This window comes from Elaeis guineensis, chromosome 3, assembly GCF_000442705.2.
Source record: "Elaeis guineensis isolate ETL-2024a chromosome 3, EG11, whole genome shotgun sequence".
NCBI classification, from domain to species: Eukaryota; Viridiplantae; Streptophyta; class Magnoliopsida; order Arecales; family Arecaceae; genus Elaeis; species Elaeis guineensis.
In genome coordinates, this window is record NC_025995.2 from 106,616,828 (window position 1) to 106,631,436 (window position 14,609).

Below are 14,609 nucleotides of genomic sequence, written 5' to 3' on the forward strand. Positions count from 1 at the left end.
TAGAGGACTGGTCTAATGTGGACACTGCTAGAAAATTATAGCAGATGTCCAATCACAGATCCTTTCCCGTATTCAAGTTGGACTTGTATCAAATATTAAACACCAGGGAGATCTTGATGCGGTTCACGCATCCACTGTTGCATTTTGGTAAGGGGAACTTGCTACTTGATCCTTGTTAATTCAATTGTGAAGAGAGAAAGGCAGAGTGGGAACCTTACTCCAGGTAGAGCCTCCACATGGTACCACCCCAAGAAACAACAAAAAAACAGCCAAACTAATCAGAATTTGCCGGCTGGTTAATTATATTTGGTTATACTAAGTACAGAAATCCTTTCTTTTTCAAAAATGAAAATTCTATATTTGATTTTCTTGGCCATGCCTTCAGAATCTAATGCTTGAAAATGAGTATTTTAATGCGAGGATGTTATGTTGAGAATTTTCTGTTTTAGCCTTTATTTGATGCATATTAAGGGGCTTGTCAGCACATAGAGGAAGTTCCTAGATTATGTGGAATTTGATCAAGGTGCCAAACTAGTGGATGCATCAGTCCATGGAATTCTTGTTTTATCTTTGCTATTTTGAATTTTAATTCCAAATAGTGAATTATTCATCTTCTGCTGCAGGGTTTCTCAGTTCTACATCTACCGACAAAATGGAGGCTGAATTACTGTAGATATGTCACCATCTCCATTAACCGACACTGATAGACAATTTTCTAACTTTAAAATTTTTATGTCATGAGAAGCCAGTGTTTGATAGGTTGCTTATTGTGTGTCGTGCTTATCTTCCACTGCAGAAGAGGAAAATAAACTCAGCATGAGTTGTTGAGGGAGGTCAGTCATGAGCAGAAGAATTGGTAAACAACCCACCTATGTAATCTTATGAAGGCTTACTGCGTTAAATTCTTTTATTTCATTTTATTGGGGTGCGGTGGGGTGGGGGGTGAGGGGAGGGGGAAGAGGATTTTATTGGAACACCATCAACTGGAATACCCTTGCAGATTCTAATTATTGTGCTACGACAACGACGGATAATCTACTAACAGCAATTAAATAGGAAATCACGACAGTGGAAATGGTCTCTTTGTTGAAAACATTAAAATCTAACTGTTTCGTAAATATGGATACAACTTAGACTTGACTCACAAAATAATTTCACACGAGGTCTATGTTGACCAAAATCGAAACCCAAAGAGGTTTTCTTTCCTTTTTGTTTCTTCAAAAAAAAAAAAAAGAGAAAGAAAAAAAAGAAAAAAAAAAGAAAAGCTGACTGGATTTTGCTGAATGGTACACTGAAGAAACCCACAACTTAGATGGTTAGAAAGTTCCATGCAATCAATTTTCTACCAATTTCCATCAAGTCGGTGATATTTTTGCATCAGATTCTTCTGTTATTTTCTTCTCACATGGTTTTAGTTTCTCTGTAATGCATAATCTAATTTTTGGTGCAAGCTGGATTAAGGAAAAAACAGCTGAATTTGGCTCCAAGTCTGCTTTAGCTGTTGACTGACACTGTATTGCAATCACAACCATTCAACAGAAGAAATTTCTAATTTTCTGTCTTATGTCGTAGAGACCATAATTTAGGCTGTATCCCACCAACTATTTGGTCGAGTGTTGGAAATGGCTTGAGGACTTGCTCTTCATTTTCTGTAGAACCTTAGAACCTGTCCATCCTCTTAACAAAACAATAATTCAAAAGAAGATTCTGGTTGCCAACTACAGAGGTCCTAGTCATCCATTTCCCTTAATAAAAAAATAACTGGAAGCAAGCATAAGCAACTAGTGTCCAATGCCAGAAAGGACCTTGCTGTTGTCTTCCATTCCCCGGTTTTGCTATGAGGCTGGCCAAAGGCACAACCTGAGTTACATAAGGCGTCGAGGTTTGGAGGCCTGACCATTTGCCTCTGCTTCAAAATACTCTTTTTGAGAAATATTGCAGACTTCCAAGAGTAGTTGAGAGATTGATGTCCTCAGTATCCAGGAGATGGGGCATCATACAAGGTTGTTAAAAAACCTCAGTCGAAGAGAACCCCAAAAGCTTGGTTTAGCATTCCTCGTGGGATGCCTTCTGGTCTTGATGACCCTCTTTGCAGTCTCCAAACTTTTTGTTATTCCTCTCCCTTCTTGTAAGTTCCTCTAGCCTGTCTTTGTATTTCACTAGTACACCTGTAGCCTGCATGAGATTTAATACTGTCAGAGATGGCAAATTGGGTAATTTTAAAGTTTTGATGGATAATAGCTAACCATTTTCCCCTCAAGTAGAGAGTTAAAACTCAGGTTATTATTAATGGTTTTAGCCTTTCTTTTTTTTTTTTTTTTTTTTTTCCAGTGAGTCTCTGGTTACCAAATCATGCTGTTCCACCTGATATCATGGCGGAGGATAAAATTGGTCTTCTTCAGCCAGGTAAACCGATCATTTGATATCTTGTAAATTATGAAGCTATCATCTGCTATGTAAGCTGATTGTTTGATATGTTGTAAAGTATGAGGCTATTTGCTGAGAACATCGAAAGGTTGTAGGTATGTAGTCTCCCAGCACCCCAGGCTAAAATTTGATGTACTATATAACATTTGTTTCCAAGCAAGTAATTGAACTTGTTGAATGTGATGATTCAAGCCGGCTCTATTCTTCTTGCTTGAAGAACTCATGCTTTTTTCCATATAGAAAATAATTTTTACAAGAAAAAAAATGTAGCAAAAAGATTTACACGAATATCTAATGATGAGATGAAAAACAAGAGTTGCAAGTTACCGGGTGATCTTATATCATGATAATTTTCAGCATGACATTACATCACAGTATTTTGATTCTGAAATTTAGGAGTATGTATTTATTTTTGTAGTTTGCTGATTTCAATTATTTAGAAAAAAAAAATAATCATAACAAATGAAACTTCTTTGACAACATTAGAGATTTTTTCCCCTGTTTCCTTTTTTCCCTGATGCAAAACATAGGTAAACAAAAGAGATTGCGAGAATGTCTATGGAGTAAGCAATTCTTTCAGGAAAACTCTTTGAGGCCTTAACCACGTATCAAAAAACTGTTTTATTGTGTATCTCATGAGGTGATTAGTGCTTTATACCACATCTTCACTGTGTATCAAACTGACCCTGTGAATCACACCAATCCCTTGCTTCCGTGCGGCATCAAGTTTGAGTTTTTATTTCATGTTGAGCACCATCATTTTATTTTATGTAAACACATAATTTTGAGCATTTTGGTAGAGCTCATTAAAGTTGTTAGGTTAGATATTGGTAAGAGTTGGTGATCAGATACCAAAAGCTTTCTATTATATCACAGCTAACATTAACCTACACACTTTCTCCTAACAGTGACCTAAGAGAGAAACTCAAGATTTTCTCCATCAAGACTGAATCCACACAAGCAGCTTATCCCTTGACTCTTTCTCAGAGAGGATCAGAGAGCCATGTAAAACAGCGCCAAGAGAACCAGACTGGACTAACCAGTCAGGACCTGAACTTGATCATCTATTATTCACTCTCATAAACTGATTATTTAATTGGCTAGAATAGAATAAGCTATAAAATATCCAACTAAATGTTCTATTTGAAATTTTTCACGAATGCAAGCAGTACCTCAGATGTTAAGAGCATAGAAAGGGGGACCTAACTCAAAATTACCACCATTCCCTGTTTGTGATATTTCTCATATAGGACATGAGCTGGGCACTATTTTGGTCTCTGTTTTAGGACACCATTTGGTTATTCTTTTAAAAAAACCAATTGGTTATGTATCTTTAGTCATCTACTAATTGTTTAAATTGTCTGACTGGTTGAACTGATGGTTGGATACTTGGAGTTTGAAGACATTAGATCAGCCAGTCTCTTCATTCATTAGACCCATATGTAGTTTATATTATCTGAAGAAAATACAATTAATTGTAATTGGCATGGAATTAAATGGGTTAGACTCAGTTTACTGACCATTAAATTGGAGAAAACTGCAAATTAGCATGTTTGATTGATTTGATCTTTTATTTTTCTGTGTGAAGATGCAAGAAACCAAAATGTGAAAAAGAAACAAGAGAGAATGCCACTCTGCGATTTTTCTAGTCAAAGATCAGACGTTTGTGAGATGGATGGTGATATTAGGATCCATGGGAATTCTTTCTCCATTCTCTTATTGGCATCTTCCAATAATAAGACTTCAGAAACACATGAATCATGGCGGATAAAACCTCATGCTCGAAAGCACGACAAGTTCATACTGTCTCATGTTGCTGAAATGTCTGTGAAATCTTTGACTGCCTTTGAACAAGTCCCTGCATGTGCAGTCAATCACACTATTCCTGCAATCATCTTCTCAACTGGTGGGTATATGGGAAACCCCTTCCATGACTTCACTGATGTACTCATTCCTCTTTTCATAACATCCCGCCAATACAATGGAGAAGTTCAGTTTCTCATCAGTGAAATTGTGCCAAACTGGATTACAAAGTACCAGCCAATCCTAAAACAGCTCTCTCATTACGAAATCATTGACTTCAACAAGGATGACATGGTTCGTTGCTACCCTCATGCAATCGTAGGTCTTAGATTTCACAAGGAGATGAGCATTGATCCCTTGAAAGCTCCAAATGGCCGAACTATGGTTGACTTTGCACAGTTTATGAGAACTTCTTTTGCACTGGAGAGACAAAGCGCAATCAAGCTAGGACCTGATCAAGATAAGAAGCCTAGGCTTCTAATAATCTCAAGGAAGTGGACGCGGTCATTCACAAATGCCCAGGAAATTGTTCAAATGGCAGAAGGATTGAGCTTTGAAGTGGTTGTAGCGGAGGCGAATTCATCATCCAGCTTGGTCGATTTTGCACAGCTAGTGAACTCATGTGATGTGATGATGGGAGTTCATGGGGCGGGACTCACGAACCTCGTATTCCTTCCAACTAATGCAACAGTGATTCAAGTAGTTCCTTTGGGTGGATTGGAAGGGATAGCTTGGGCTGATTTTGGAGTGCCTTCGTTGGACATGAAGCTGAGGTACTTGCAGTATGCGATAAGTGAAGAGGAGAGCACACTTATAGAGCAGTATCCTAGAGACCACGCAGTGTTTAAAGACCCTACCTCAATTCAGAACCAAGGATGGCTTGCTCTGAGGTCTATATATTTGGTAAAACAAAATGTGAAGCTTGACGTGGTCAGGTTCAAGGGTGTCTTATTGCAAGCTCTTGATTTTCTCCATCAATAAAACTCTGGACTCTTTGGTTATAGAATATTTTTTTCTTCTTATTCATCCATTCACTCACAGTTTCTGCCAAACCGCTAATATAGCATTCGAAGTTTTGAACCATGTTCGCATGCAAAGAAATTAAATTGCTTTGTTTTCTAGCTCAAACCTGATGAATGTTGAGGGCATGACTTAGCAGGGCTGGCTTTTAGATCATTGCGAATCATGTTCGTTTGAGCATTATATTAAAAGAAACACATTCTTTTCTGACAAAAATCGATTGTCTGAATATCTGAAAAGCTTCTGTCTCCTTCAGGACTACACCTTCCTTGACATTTACACGTATCATATATCCAGTGGCGCGTAGATTACCCTTTTTTTTTTTTTTTTTAAGTGATGACTGGCTAATCTGAAAGGTCTTCATGTACCATGATTGGGTTACTGTATTTACCTTGCTGATAGTTCTTGCTGGAAAGTTTTATATACATATCAAGGGAAAAAAAATGCTTCGGGATATCCATTAGTCAGACAAAATATTCCTCAAGCCCTCATGATCTGAGGTTGGCATGGCAATTCAACCAACCTCACATGTATTAGGCTATCGCACCAATCATCCTTTTTTCCTCCTATGACTGAATTGGTGCCCCATAACATTGCTAGCTCTTTTTTTTTTTTTTTTTTTTTCTTTCCTTGATATAACAGGACAGACAAATCATGCAAGTATGAGTAAATCAACATAACTCAGAAAACTTCCTACGGTCTACTAAAAGTCGGTGAGATTCTGAACTTTTCATAATAATTGATGCTCTCTCATGAAATTGCATATAAAACGAATTAGTATGGACATGTCCAACACTTTGCACTGTATCCTTTTGAATCACCACCATTTCATTGAGGTACGAAATGAACACCCTTGATGTTGTCTTTTGTGAGCAACAGAACACCTTATACATGATCATTCATGGCATGTATGTAGGTTTTTTGATTGGCATCAAGTACCGTGCCAGCACATGAAATGTGCTTGGTGCCTGGTCCCTGTTGATTTGATTCACTGGCTGACGTAACGAGTGCATGCATGAGATTTGTAACCTGGGATGAGGTTATGAGTTGCATGACAAATGACCCGAATCCAAATTGGAAACTTTGTATCCCACCGGGCACCAACCTGGAGGAAATATTCCTAATGGAATCACTGTTTCCACGTTTGGTCCATCTGGCTGGCCAACTAAGGATTCTTTGTAGTCTCTTTCGAAGAGACAACCTCGGATCAATTTTAATGCTTCCGAACGTTCACTAGATCCACCAGAGGATATTGTTTTCTGGTGGGGATGCACTTTTATTTTATTTTATTTTATTTTGCGGACTTTTGGCTTGTGGGATCGCTGTTGTCATTTGTTCGGACTTGTTTGTCTAGAGTGGGCTCTTAGTTGGGTTCCACCCCTCTCGTTTTATCAATTCAATTAGGTGCATGGTGGCCAACAACCATTTAGTCCAAAAAAACAATATTAAACAATTGGTTTTCGTATGTAATCCAGGGGAGGCTCTCGAACAGTCATCACTGGGATAAGGTAGAAGCCAGATAGAATATACTGCCCTCTCCTTGCTGATGTTTGGGTTATGATGGGCTAATCTTTTTCGGTTGTCTCATGTCCGCAAAGAGAACGAGGCTGGAGATTGCTTGGCTCAAAATTTGTTCATTCTAGTGCTAACTTCATTGGAATTGACTTGATTATTTCTAGTCTTATAACAGCTGAAATCATGGCTGGTACATTTAATAGAAATAAGTAATTGGGTCCTCATAGGTATTAGCTCGTCAAAAACTTAATTTTGAGGCATGAATAAAATGTTTTCTTATGCATGTGCATGGATACTATGGCGCTCAATTCCGTTTTTTCTTTTTTGATATTTATGTTAAGATCCTATCTAAAAACCAGGTTGAAAAATGTCATGACTTTAAAATGGTAGATGGAAAATCCAAAATTACAATTTGTCTTTTCTTTCTTTGAGCAACTAGCAGTTTCCTTAAATATTCTCAACAAAAAAGAAAAAAAGAAAAAAAAAAGAGAAGAGAGTCCATTTATCTCTCTTTTTCTAAAAAAGCAAGAAAAACCTTTCAATCAATACAATGCTTCCCATTGTCTAATAGGTACTGTTTATTTTTCTTAATGCTGATATTTATGCTGAGCTCTGCAAACAAAATCTTACCGGTCGGTGGGGAACTGCCTTGAGGACATCTACACTAACTTCCTTTCATTTTATTAATCTCTCAAGAAGATCTACTTTTTGACTTTTTATCTGACACTTTAGTCTTCTTTCCAATTTTTTGTTCCATTTGGCTGTGCATGTGTATGTTTATTGGAAGTGTCCATATGTATGAAATTGTACTTAACTGTTAATATTTTCTAAGAAACTATTAATCTCTTAAAAAAAAAAAGAAACCTCTTACATGTGCGCTTTTGTCTACTTTTAGTTAAACTTTGTCTCTTTTTTGGTGCACCCATGTGCCTGCATGCATGCATGCACCCACCTAATTTTTCCGTGGGTGGACGCCAAAGCAAAACGCCTAAAGGGAAGTCATGACCCATTATTAGACATCCCAAAGAAAGTTGTATCAAGCAATTAGATTTTATTTGGTTCAAGCATGCATATTGATGTATTGGAAGCAAGGTAGGTTAACATAAACTATAACCTGCAATTTCTTTGTTCTACCTTAGCAGTGGAACAGATTTATCCTGCCCTCGGATTAGGTGGGAAGGAGTGGATTCTATAACTTCCTGAAATATCTCCTCTATCCTCAATAGAATGAGTTGTAAAAATTTCTTTGGCATAATGAGTTGATTAAATTCATCACCATTATATTTGTTCATATATAACCCCATCACCAAGGTGCCTTAAAAGAGGCTAATCATGTTTGCCAGTCTCATGGCAAAAGATCTCTCTTCATGTGTTTCAAATAATAAAATATTGACACTACGTTCTACCAACCATGTCAAAAGGAAAAATAAAAAGAGAGGATATTATGGACGCTACATGTCTATGTGCTTGCCACTTCTTAACCAATCTTTTCATTAATCAATAAAAAAACTCTTTCAGTTTCCAAGTGCATATATACTTTAAAAGCCCTTGGAAATTTCATTCCGAGATATCCGCTGCAAGCACAAGATATCCATGACTTGTGGGCAATGCAAGGGGAGGAGGAAAAGATTGGATGCTTTGTAAATATTATCATGCCAGATCTACTGACATATAGTTTAGTATATCTACCATCTGCCACGAGGAAGCCAGATATTATTTTCTGTGAGCATTCTTTTTACATACATGAAGTCAATGATTCGAACCTTTTCTTAGTGGGAAAACGGAGAAGTTGAGCATGTGCCGCTCCGGGAGAGCTGTTTACTGGTCCACATAAGATCTAGAATGCCAGTATCATCACAGTTCTCTTAATGTTTGAGAGAGTCTTTGGAATGATTAGCCGTTGATCTTGAACATGGAGCTTCTCTTCCCTTAGAAGGGAACATCCCATGCGTACTTCTCATGAGGGTGACTCTGTACTTGCAGGGTTGACACACTATTTTCACCTAAAAAAAATACTTGTTGCAGTAATAATATATTAAAGCACTGCTTTCTAGAACAGAAGACTTGGATTTGGACACGGGTTCAACTTGCGTGCTTGCCTTAACCAGTGGGCAATGGGATTAGGCATTCTTTATAGTGGCTTAGAACAGGGCCTATGATAGATGACCAGCGAAAGATCATTAATATAAAGTCATTGTCATAGAATGTGAAGCATGATGCTTGAAAAACCAACGTGAAGCGCCACTTGTTTTAGCACCACAGTACCCTTTTTTTATGAACAAAATATAGAATATTTTTTGAATTTAGGATTTTCCCAAGTTGTATACCTGCTCAAAGTTATTCATTCGGGGAACTGGATACTAGAAGACTTAGAAGTGCTCTCTTAAAAATGAAAAAAAAAAGAAAAATGAAAGGGGGAAAAAAGAAGCTAGAAGAGACTAATTCTTGTTGCAAGAATCAAAAACCCATTAATTGGGTCCTCTTTCTCCCTACCATGGCTAATGCAAAGTTTCTTCATTTAGGACATCATCAAATATGCAATATGGCTGTTGAAGTACATGCTCTAAGAAACAATATTGTTCTTATTCGATTGAATGACTTCCCTTTTTTTTTTTTTTTTTTTCAGAGAATAATGGTGGAAGTGCCACCAATTATTTCATAGAAATGGAAGAATTACTTATATGAATGACTTGGGATGGAACACCTCTTCAGCTTTAAACAAGGAAGATAGGTGCAACCATCAGGCAATAAATCCTGTGTGTATATTTAGCATGTTTAGCACAATGGTACTGCTGCTGCTGCTGATATGCAATTACAGGAAAAGTGAGATATAGATGACTGTAAACTGTTGAAAAACAGAAGCTTTTAATTTACATGGTTGGTGGTGTATCTTGTTCAAGGTTTGAGAACGAAGCATCCTCTCAATGGAGGAGAGCTGCAAAAACTAAGCAATAATTCTGATTTACAAACTGTCAGAGGTTAAGATGGCTTTCTCAGACAGCAATGGCTTCAAACTTTCTACGAAAAATTAAATGCATTGGTGGCCCAACATAACTCTGTAGCATTATTTAGCGAAGTCGGCCAGTGAAAAGTTGACTACCGGGGTTGGTCTAAGGTGGCTAATCACTGTACTTATTTACTATAGATTAATTATTGAATTGCTGCAACTTGCAACCAGAAACACGCAAACCAAGTGCAGTCTCTCCATTCACCCTTTTGACTACAAGATTTACCCACATCCTTGCTCAATTTCATGGCATAGTTTGAGTTGTTGGGTTGCGATCACCTGTACCTGTCTCCCTCTTAATATAAAAATTCCTGCTGTCTTCTTCTATTCTTTTTAGGCATGCTCTACCCACTCCGTTAAGACAACGGTAAAACTCTGTTATCCTATTTCTGAGATGGGATAGGTCCGAGGAGTGCATAAATTAATGAATGGAGTGCCTTCTGAATTTTAAACCGCTCTGGGAAAACAATTCTGCCGCATTGCTTCAATAAAACCATTTTAAATCGTTTTCAAATTTACGCCATCACTTCACACCAGCTACAATCACATTTTCAATGAAGTTGAAAAACCTACGGTATGAAACAAGTGGCATGTGGAGAATGTGAACTGCTGCATATTTTATTTTCTTCAAGCAAGGATGACAAAGAAAGCCTTTTGTTCTTATTGCAAGGGGCAGGGGAGGTATAGACTCATCAGTTGCGTGGTCCCGAGAAGGATTAATATTAGCGATAGACACATGAGGGACCTTCCCATAATCGGATGCGTTTGTAGTTGGCAACCGGGTAAAATAATTCTGCGAAGAAACTAAATGATATTAAAAGATTTCAACTATATTTCTTATCAATCACTCCAAACTCGTATAATTTGGATCCTGTCCACCCTCTAAAACTAAACAAGAGGTCTCAGGACAAAAATGAAGATGGAATGGGTCAGCAACAATGATCCTTGCGTCACTTCCCCCCATTAGAAAATACTGGCTAGCTGGCCTTAGCAACGGATGAAAGCAATAAAGGAGAGCCTGGTGGTGCCAGCTTTCTGATATATTCATCCAGGACAAAGGTGTTTCAGAGGAGATCAAGAGCCAGTGCTATCTAGAAGATGGTGAATGAGAAGGAGTTTGTTCGGAACATAGGTCGAATTGAACCCCGATCGCTTAGTTTAGGATTGCTCGTCGGATGCTTTCTTGCCTTGATGACCTACATTTCGACGTCTGATCGTTATATAAATCCTCTACCAACTGGTTAGTCACTTTTAACCAAACTGATAATCTCACCGTCTGAAGCTATGGATTCAACAGCTAGCTATATGAGATAGCGGAATTGCAACCCATATGAAACAAGCTGCATGAGAATTTAAATTTTTCATGGCTTTAAAATTCTTCTGAGTCCAGTTGGTTTTGCAGTTGTATCCCGACTAACACCAGCTCATGGAGTTCCTACAACTCCCATGGAGGAACACAAGATGAAATCACCACCACCAGGTAAGATCAGAATATGACATTAAATTGGCAACTATTATTTATCATTGCCTGAATTGATCCTCTGATTCATATAGGTCTCGAAACTTGTTTAGCTAAAGTGATTATAACCATAATGAGTCTTTAAATTTGATCCTTATATTGGATGGGACAAGCTTTGTTTATGTCTCAAGATCTATTGAGTTCTTTGACAGCCATGACTTATATCACACTATAATCATTGAGAAGATGCAGGACCAAGAAATGCTATAGAGGAGAATCAACTAAGCAGTGATCCTTCAAATCCGAAATCAGATCTCTTCAAGAAGAATGATGTTATTGAAGAGCGATGGAAGTCATCATCTATAATTCATGATGGTGCCTCCGGAAGGAAAGATGCAGTGAGCACTCAACAACTCGGTGAGCCAATGATTGGAGTTTTCATATTAATATCAAAGCTTAGAAGATGTGTGAGTGGACTGGGCTCCATCAGCAAGTAGTCCCAGCTTCAAATCAATACTAGAGCACACATTCATGAGTTGATTAAATTTTACTTAAGATAGCTCACTTCAAAGGGAACCCTATTCTTCTTTGTTACAGAGAGCAAAAACATCATAGAGGATCGGCATGAAGAGGATGGCGACAACAGGGTCCCAGATAAAAATTCCTCTGCTACTGGTGATTCAACTAAGCAAGAAGATATCATCAATCCCACGCAACTAGGTACGTTGGTTGCCTTTCTAAATTGTATCCGAGTCTCAGTGGTTTACACTGGCATTTATAAATATCACCAGCATGCTATTTCAGCCAAAATAACTGAAATAGCTGTCATAACACACTGAGTCACTCATAACTGGTTGAGTTGGATGAGTCAAGCATGTGATGAGTTTATCTCTCCAAGCTTCTGGTTCCAACTACCAGTGTCTAATGTAGGTTTTTTTTTTTTTTTTTTTTTTCGCTTTGTAAAGGTGAAAGGAGTGAGGATGTCAAGCCTCAAAGGAAGCCAATGTGTGATTTTTCTAGTCCAAGATCTGATTTCTGTAAAATGGAAGGAGATGTTAGGATTCATGGGAGGTCCTCCTCCGTGGTGTTTGTTACTTCCAATCAAATGGGCAATCCAGAACCAAATGAATCGTGGCGGCTTAAAACTTATCCTCGTAAGTTCGACAAAACCATAATGGAGAAAATCAGGGAAGTGTCCGTTAAATTGTCAAGTAGTATTGATGCCCCTCGTTGCACCCTTAGTTATAGCATCCCCGCCATTGTATTCTCGGTTGGGGGGTATACTGGAAACATATACCATGCCTTCAGTGATGCACTGATTCCTCTCTTCATAACTTCGCGGCAATTTAATGGAGAAGTCCAGTTACTCGTAACCAATACACAGCATTGGTGGGAGCACAAGTACCGCCACGTTCTGAAAAAGCTCACTCGATATGAAATTATTGATTTCGAAAATGATGATCAAGTTCGTTGCTACCCACATGTGATCGTCGGCCTCGAAAGCCATGAAGATTTGGTCATCGACCCCTCGAGAGCTCCAAATGGGTATTCCATGGTGGACTTCACAAAATTTTTGAGGAGTGGCTACTCTCTTGATCGAGACTTACCCATCAAGATGGGGGAACATCCTGAGAAGAAGCCAAGGCTTGTCATCATAGATAGACACCTAACTAGAAGACTTACTAATGTCCAGGAGATTGTCAAAATGGCCAAGAAGTTGGGCTTTGAGGTGCTGAGAGCAGAGGCCAAGTTTGAGACTGCAGTTGATGAATTTGCACGCATCATTAACTCATGCGATGTGATGATAGGCGTGCATGGGGCCGGCCTCACAAATATGTTTTTCCTTCCAATGAATGCAGTGTTTATCCAGATAGTCCCCTGGGGTAGGTTGGAAGGGATAGCTAAGTATGACTATGGGGACCCTGCCAGGAACATGAAGCTGCAGTACATGGAGTATAGTATCACTGAAGAAGAGAGCACTCTTATAGATATGTATCCTAGAGACCACCCTGTGTTCAAAGATCCCATGTCATTTCACAGGCAAGGATGGATTGCTATGGGGAAAGTATACCTAGTTGAACAGAATGTGAAGCTTAATTTGAGAAGGTTTAGACCTGTTCTGCTGAAAGCACTCAAGCTCCTGCATTAACAATAGAATAAAGGCATTGGTTGTATGTTTATTATTCACTCTTTCAGTTAATTATTATCTCACTGTTTAGTTTGTTTTTCAAGAAAGAAAGAGTTTCTTTTTTTATATATAATCCATTTCTTTTTATGTTAATTGCACAGAGAAATATCTTTATTTACATATTGATATCTTCTGCATAAGTTAAACTTTAATAAGTCACATTACTTGCCATGCCTTTCCTCGCTTGGTCTTTTGAAGCTTCTAACTACCGAACTACATGTGCTTCTTGATGTGCTGCCACCAAACTCCAAGGGTTTAGATCTTAGTTATAGCTAAAACACCGTAATGATGTTGTAGTGGAGTATGAATAGCTCATTAGGATTCGCAAATAAGCAAAGGAAAATTACTTGGGAAGAATACAGGGTACTAAACTGAAAAGGCAACGGTGAAATGCTCAGGCTTTGGGAGGATTCTTGGGCGAAGAATATTCCCTCAGCCTTCAATCTCCACGACTACACCAAAAAACTACCAAATCTAACGTCATGGTGTCCTCACAATGGAAAAAGAGAACAAAGTAGGATGTCTCTTTTTGAATCAAACTAAATGATGGAAAGAGAGAGAGCAGAACTCGGCAATTTGCTATCTTTGATCTCCTCTCTTCGGCTTTCATCACAAACTGACTCATTGCTGTTTAACTTCTGATCAACCATGTTCACAGCAAAATCTTTTTGCAAATTTGTGAAATCACAATTCACAATTACAGAACTCAGTAATTGTGGTTGGCTCTAAAAAATAGGTTGCACACTAACAAAGAAAAGCTGGCCAGTAGATGGAGGATGCTCCCTGTTGGGGGTAGATGCTTGTCACTTCTCCGAGCAGCTTGCCATCCTGTCCCCCATTTGATTAGAAGTACTATGCCGACTAAGCTATTGTGGCTCATTCTGACTTGGATTGTCGAGTTCCATCCGATTGGCACTTCGCCGACTACTTCACCGACTATCATTGACGATATTTGGCCGACTGGAGACAGTGGGCATGACCAAGTCAGTATCTTGCTGGCTAGTTTTGACAGACCGCCTGTGGCAAGCGACACTCGATATAGCCAACTTCCTCTTACTCGGTGTTAAGCCGACTATGCCAACCGACAACGAGCTGCTACCCTACGACGAGCTCACTCTATCGAATCCCCCGGCACGAGCCCCAGCCGACTAGCTGAGGGCCAAACGTGCCCGCCACGCTATCTGACAGGC

General features: G+C 38.7%; 2 protein-coding genes across 4 annotated transcripts; both read left to right on the plus strand.

Moving 5' to 3' along the window:
• Window positions 1-505: 505 nt before the first annotated feature.
• On the plus strand, window positions 506-5,256 carry LOC105041557 (alpha-1,3-arabinosyltransferase XAT3). 2 transcript variants are annotated; one of them, XM_073254249.1, is made up of 3 exons: window positions 506-856; window positions 2,332-2,406; window positions 4,016-5,256. In XM_073254249.1, the coding sequence occupies exons 1-3, from the start codon at window positions 841-843 to the stop codon at window positions 5,209-5,211; spliced, it is 1,287 nt and encodes a 428-aa protein (XP_073110350.1). In that variant the 5' UTR covers window positions 506-840; the 3' UTR covers window positions 5,212-5,256. The 2 variants fall into 2 exon arrangements, with proteins under 2 accessions (XP_073110350.1, XP_019704773.1); XM_019849214.3 differs by lacking the exon at window positions 506-856 and adding an exon at window positions 1,588-2,128.
• A 5,397-nt stretch (window positions 5,257-10,653) lies between these two features.
• LOC105041145 (beta-1,2-xylosyltransferase XYXT1) lies at window positions 10,654-13,510 on the plus strand. Of its 2 annotated transcripts, none has more exons than XM_073253281.1 (5): window positions 10,654-11,012; window positions 11,175-11,252; window positions 11,484-11,648; window positions 11,829-11,951; window positions 12,197-13,510. In XM_073253281.1, exons 1-5 carry the CDS (start codon window positions 10,871-10,873, stop codon window positions 13,378-13,380), a joined length of 1,692 nt encoding a protein of 563 aa, XP_073109382.1. In that variant the 5' UTR covers window positions 10,654-10,870; the 3' UTR covers window positions 13,381-13,510. The 2 variants fall into 2 exon arrangements, with proteins under 2 accessions (XP_073109382.1, XP_019704758.1); XM_019849199.3 differs by having other exon boundaries at window positions 10,655-11,012; window positions 11,478-11,648; window positions 12,197-13,509.
• Window positions 13,511-14,609: the final 1,099 nt, after the last annotated feature.

Excerpts from the sequence above, each read along its gene's own strand:
- LOC105041145 (XM_019849199.3), top strand. The coding sequence starts at position 10,871 with ATGGTGAATGAGAAGGAGTTTGTTCGGAACATAGGTCGAATTGAACCC. Across the intron at positions 11,253-11,477 it reads GATGAAATCACCACCACCAG|ATGCAGGACCAAGAAATGCT; the intron begins GTAAGATCAGAA and ends ATCATTGAGAAG. Across the intron at positions 11,952-12,196 it reads CATCAATCCCACGCAACTAG|GTGAAAGGAGTGAGGATGTC; the intron begins GTACGTTGGTTG and ends CGCTTTGTAAAG.
- LOC105041557 (XM_019849214.3), top strand. The coding sequence starts at position 1,987 with ATGGGGCATCATACAAGGTTGTTAAAAAACCTCAGTCGAAGAGAACCC. Across the intron at positions 2,129-2,331 it reads TGTTATTCCTCTCCCTTCTT|TGAGTCTCTGGTTACCAAAT; the intron begins GTAAGTTCCTCT and ends TTTTTTTTCCAG. Across the intron at positions 2,407-4,015 it reads AATTGGTCTTCTTCAGCCAG|ATGCAAGAAACCAAAATGTG; the intron begins GTAAACCGATCA and ends TTCTGTGTGAAG.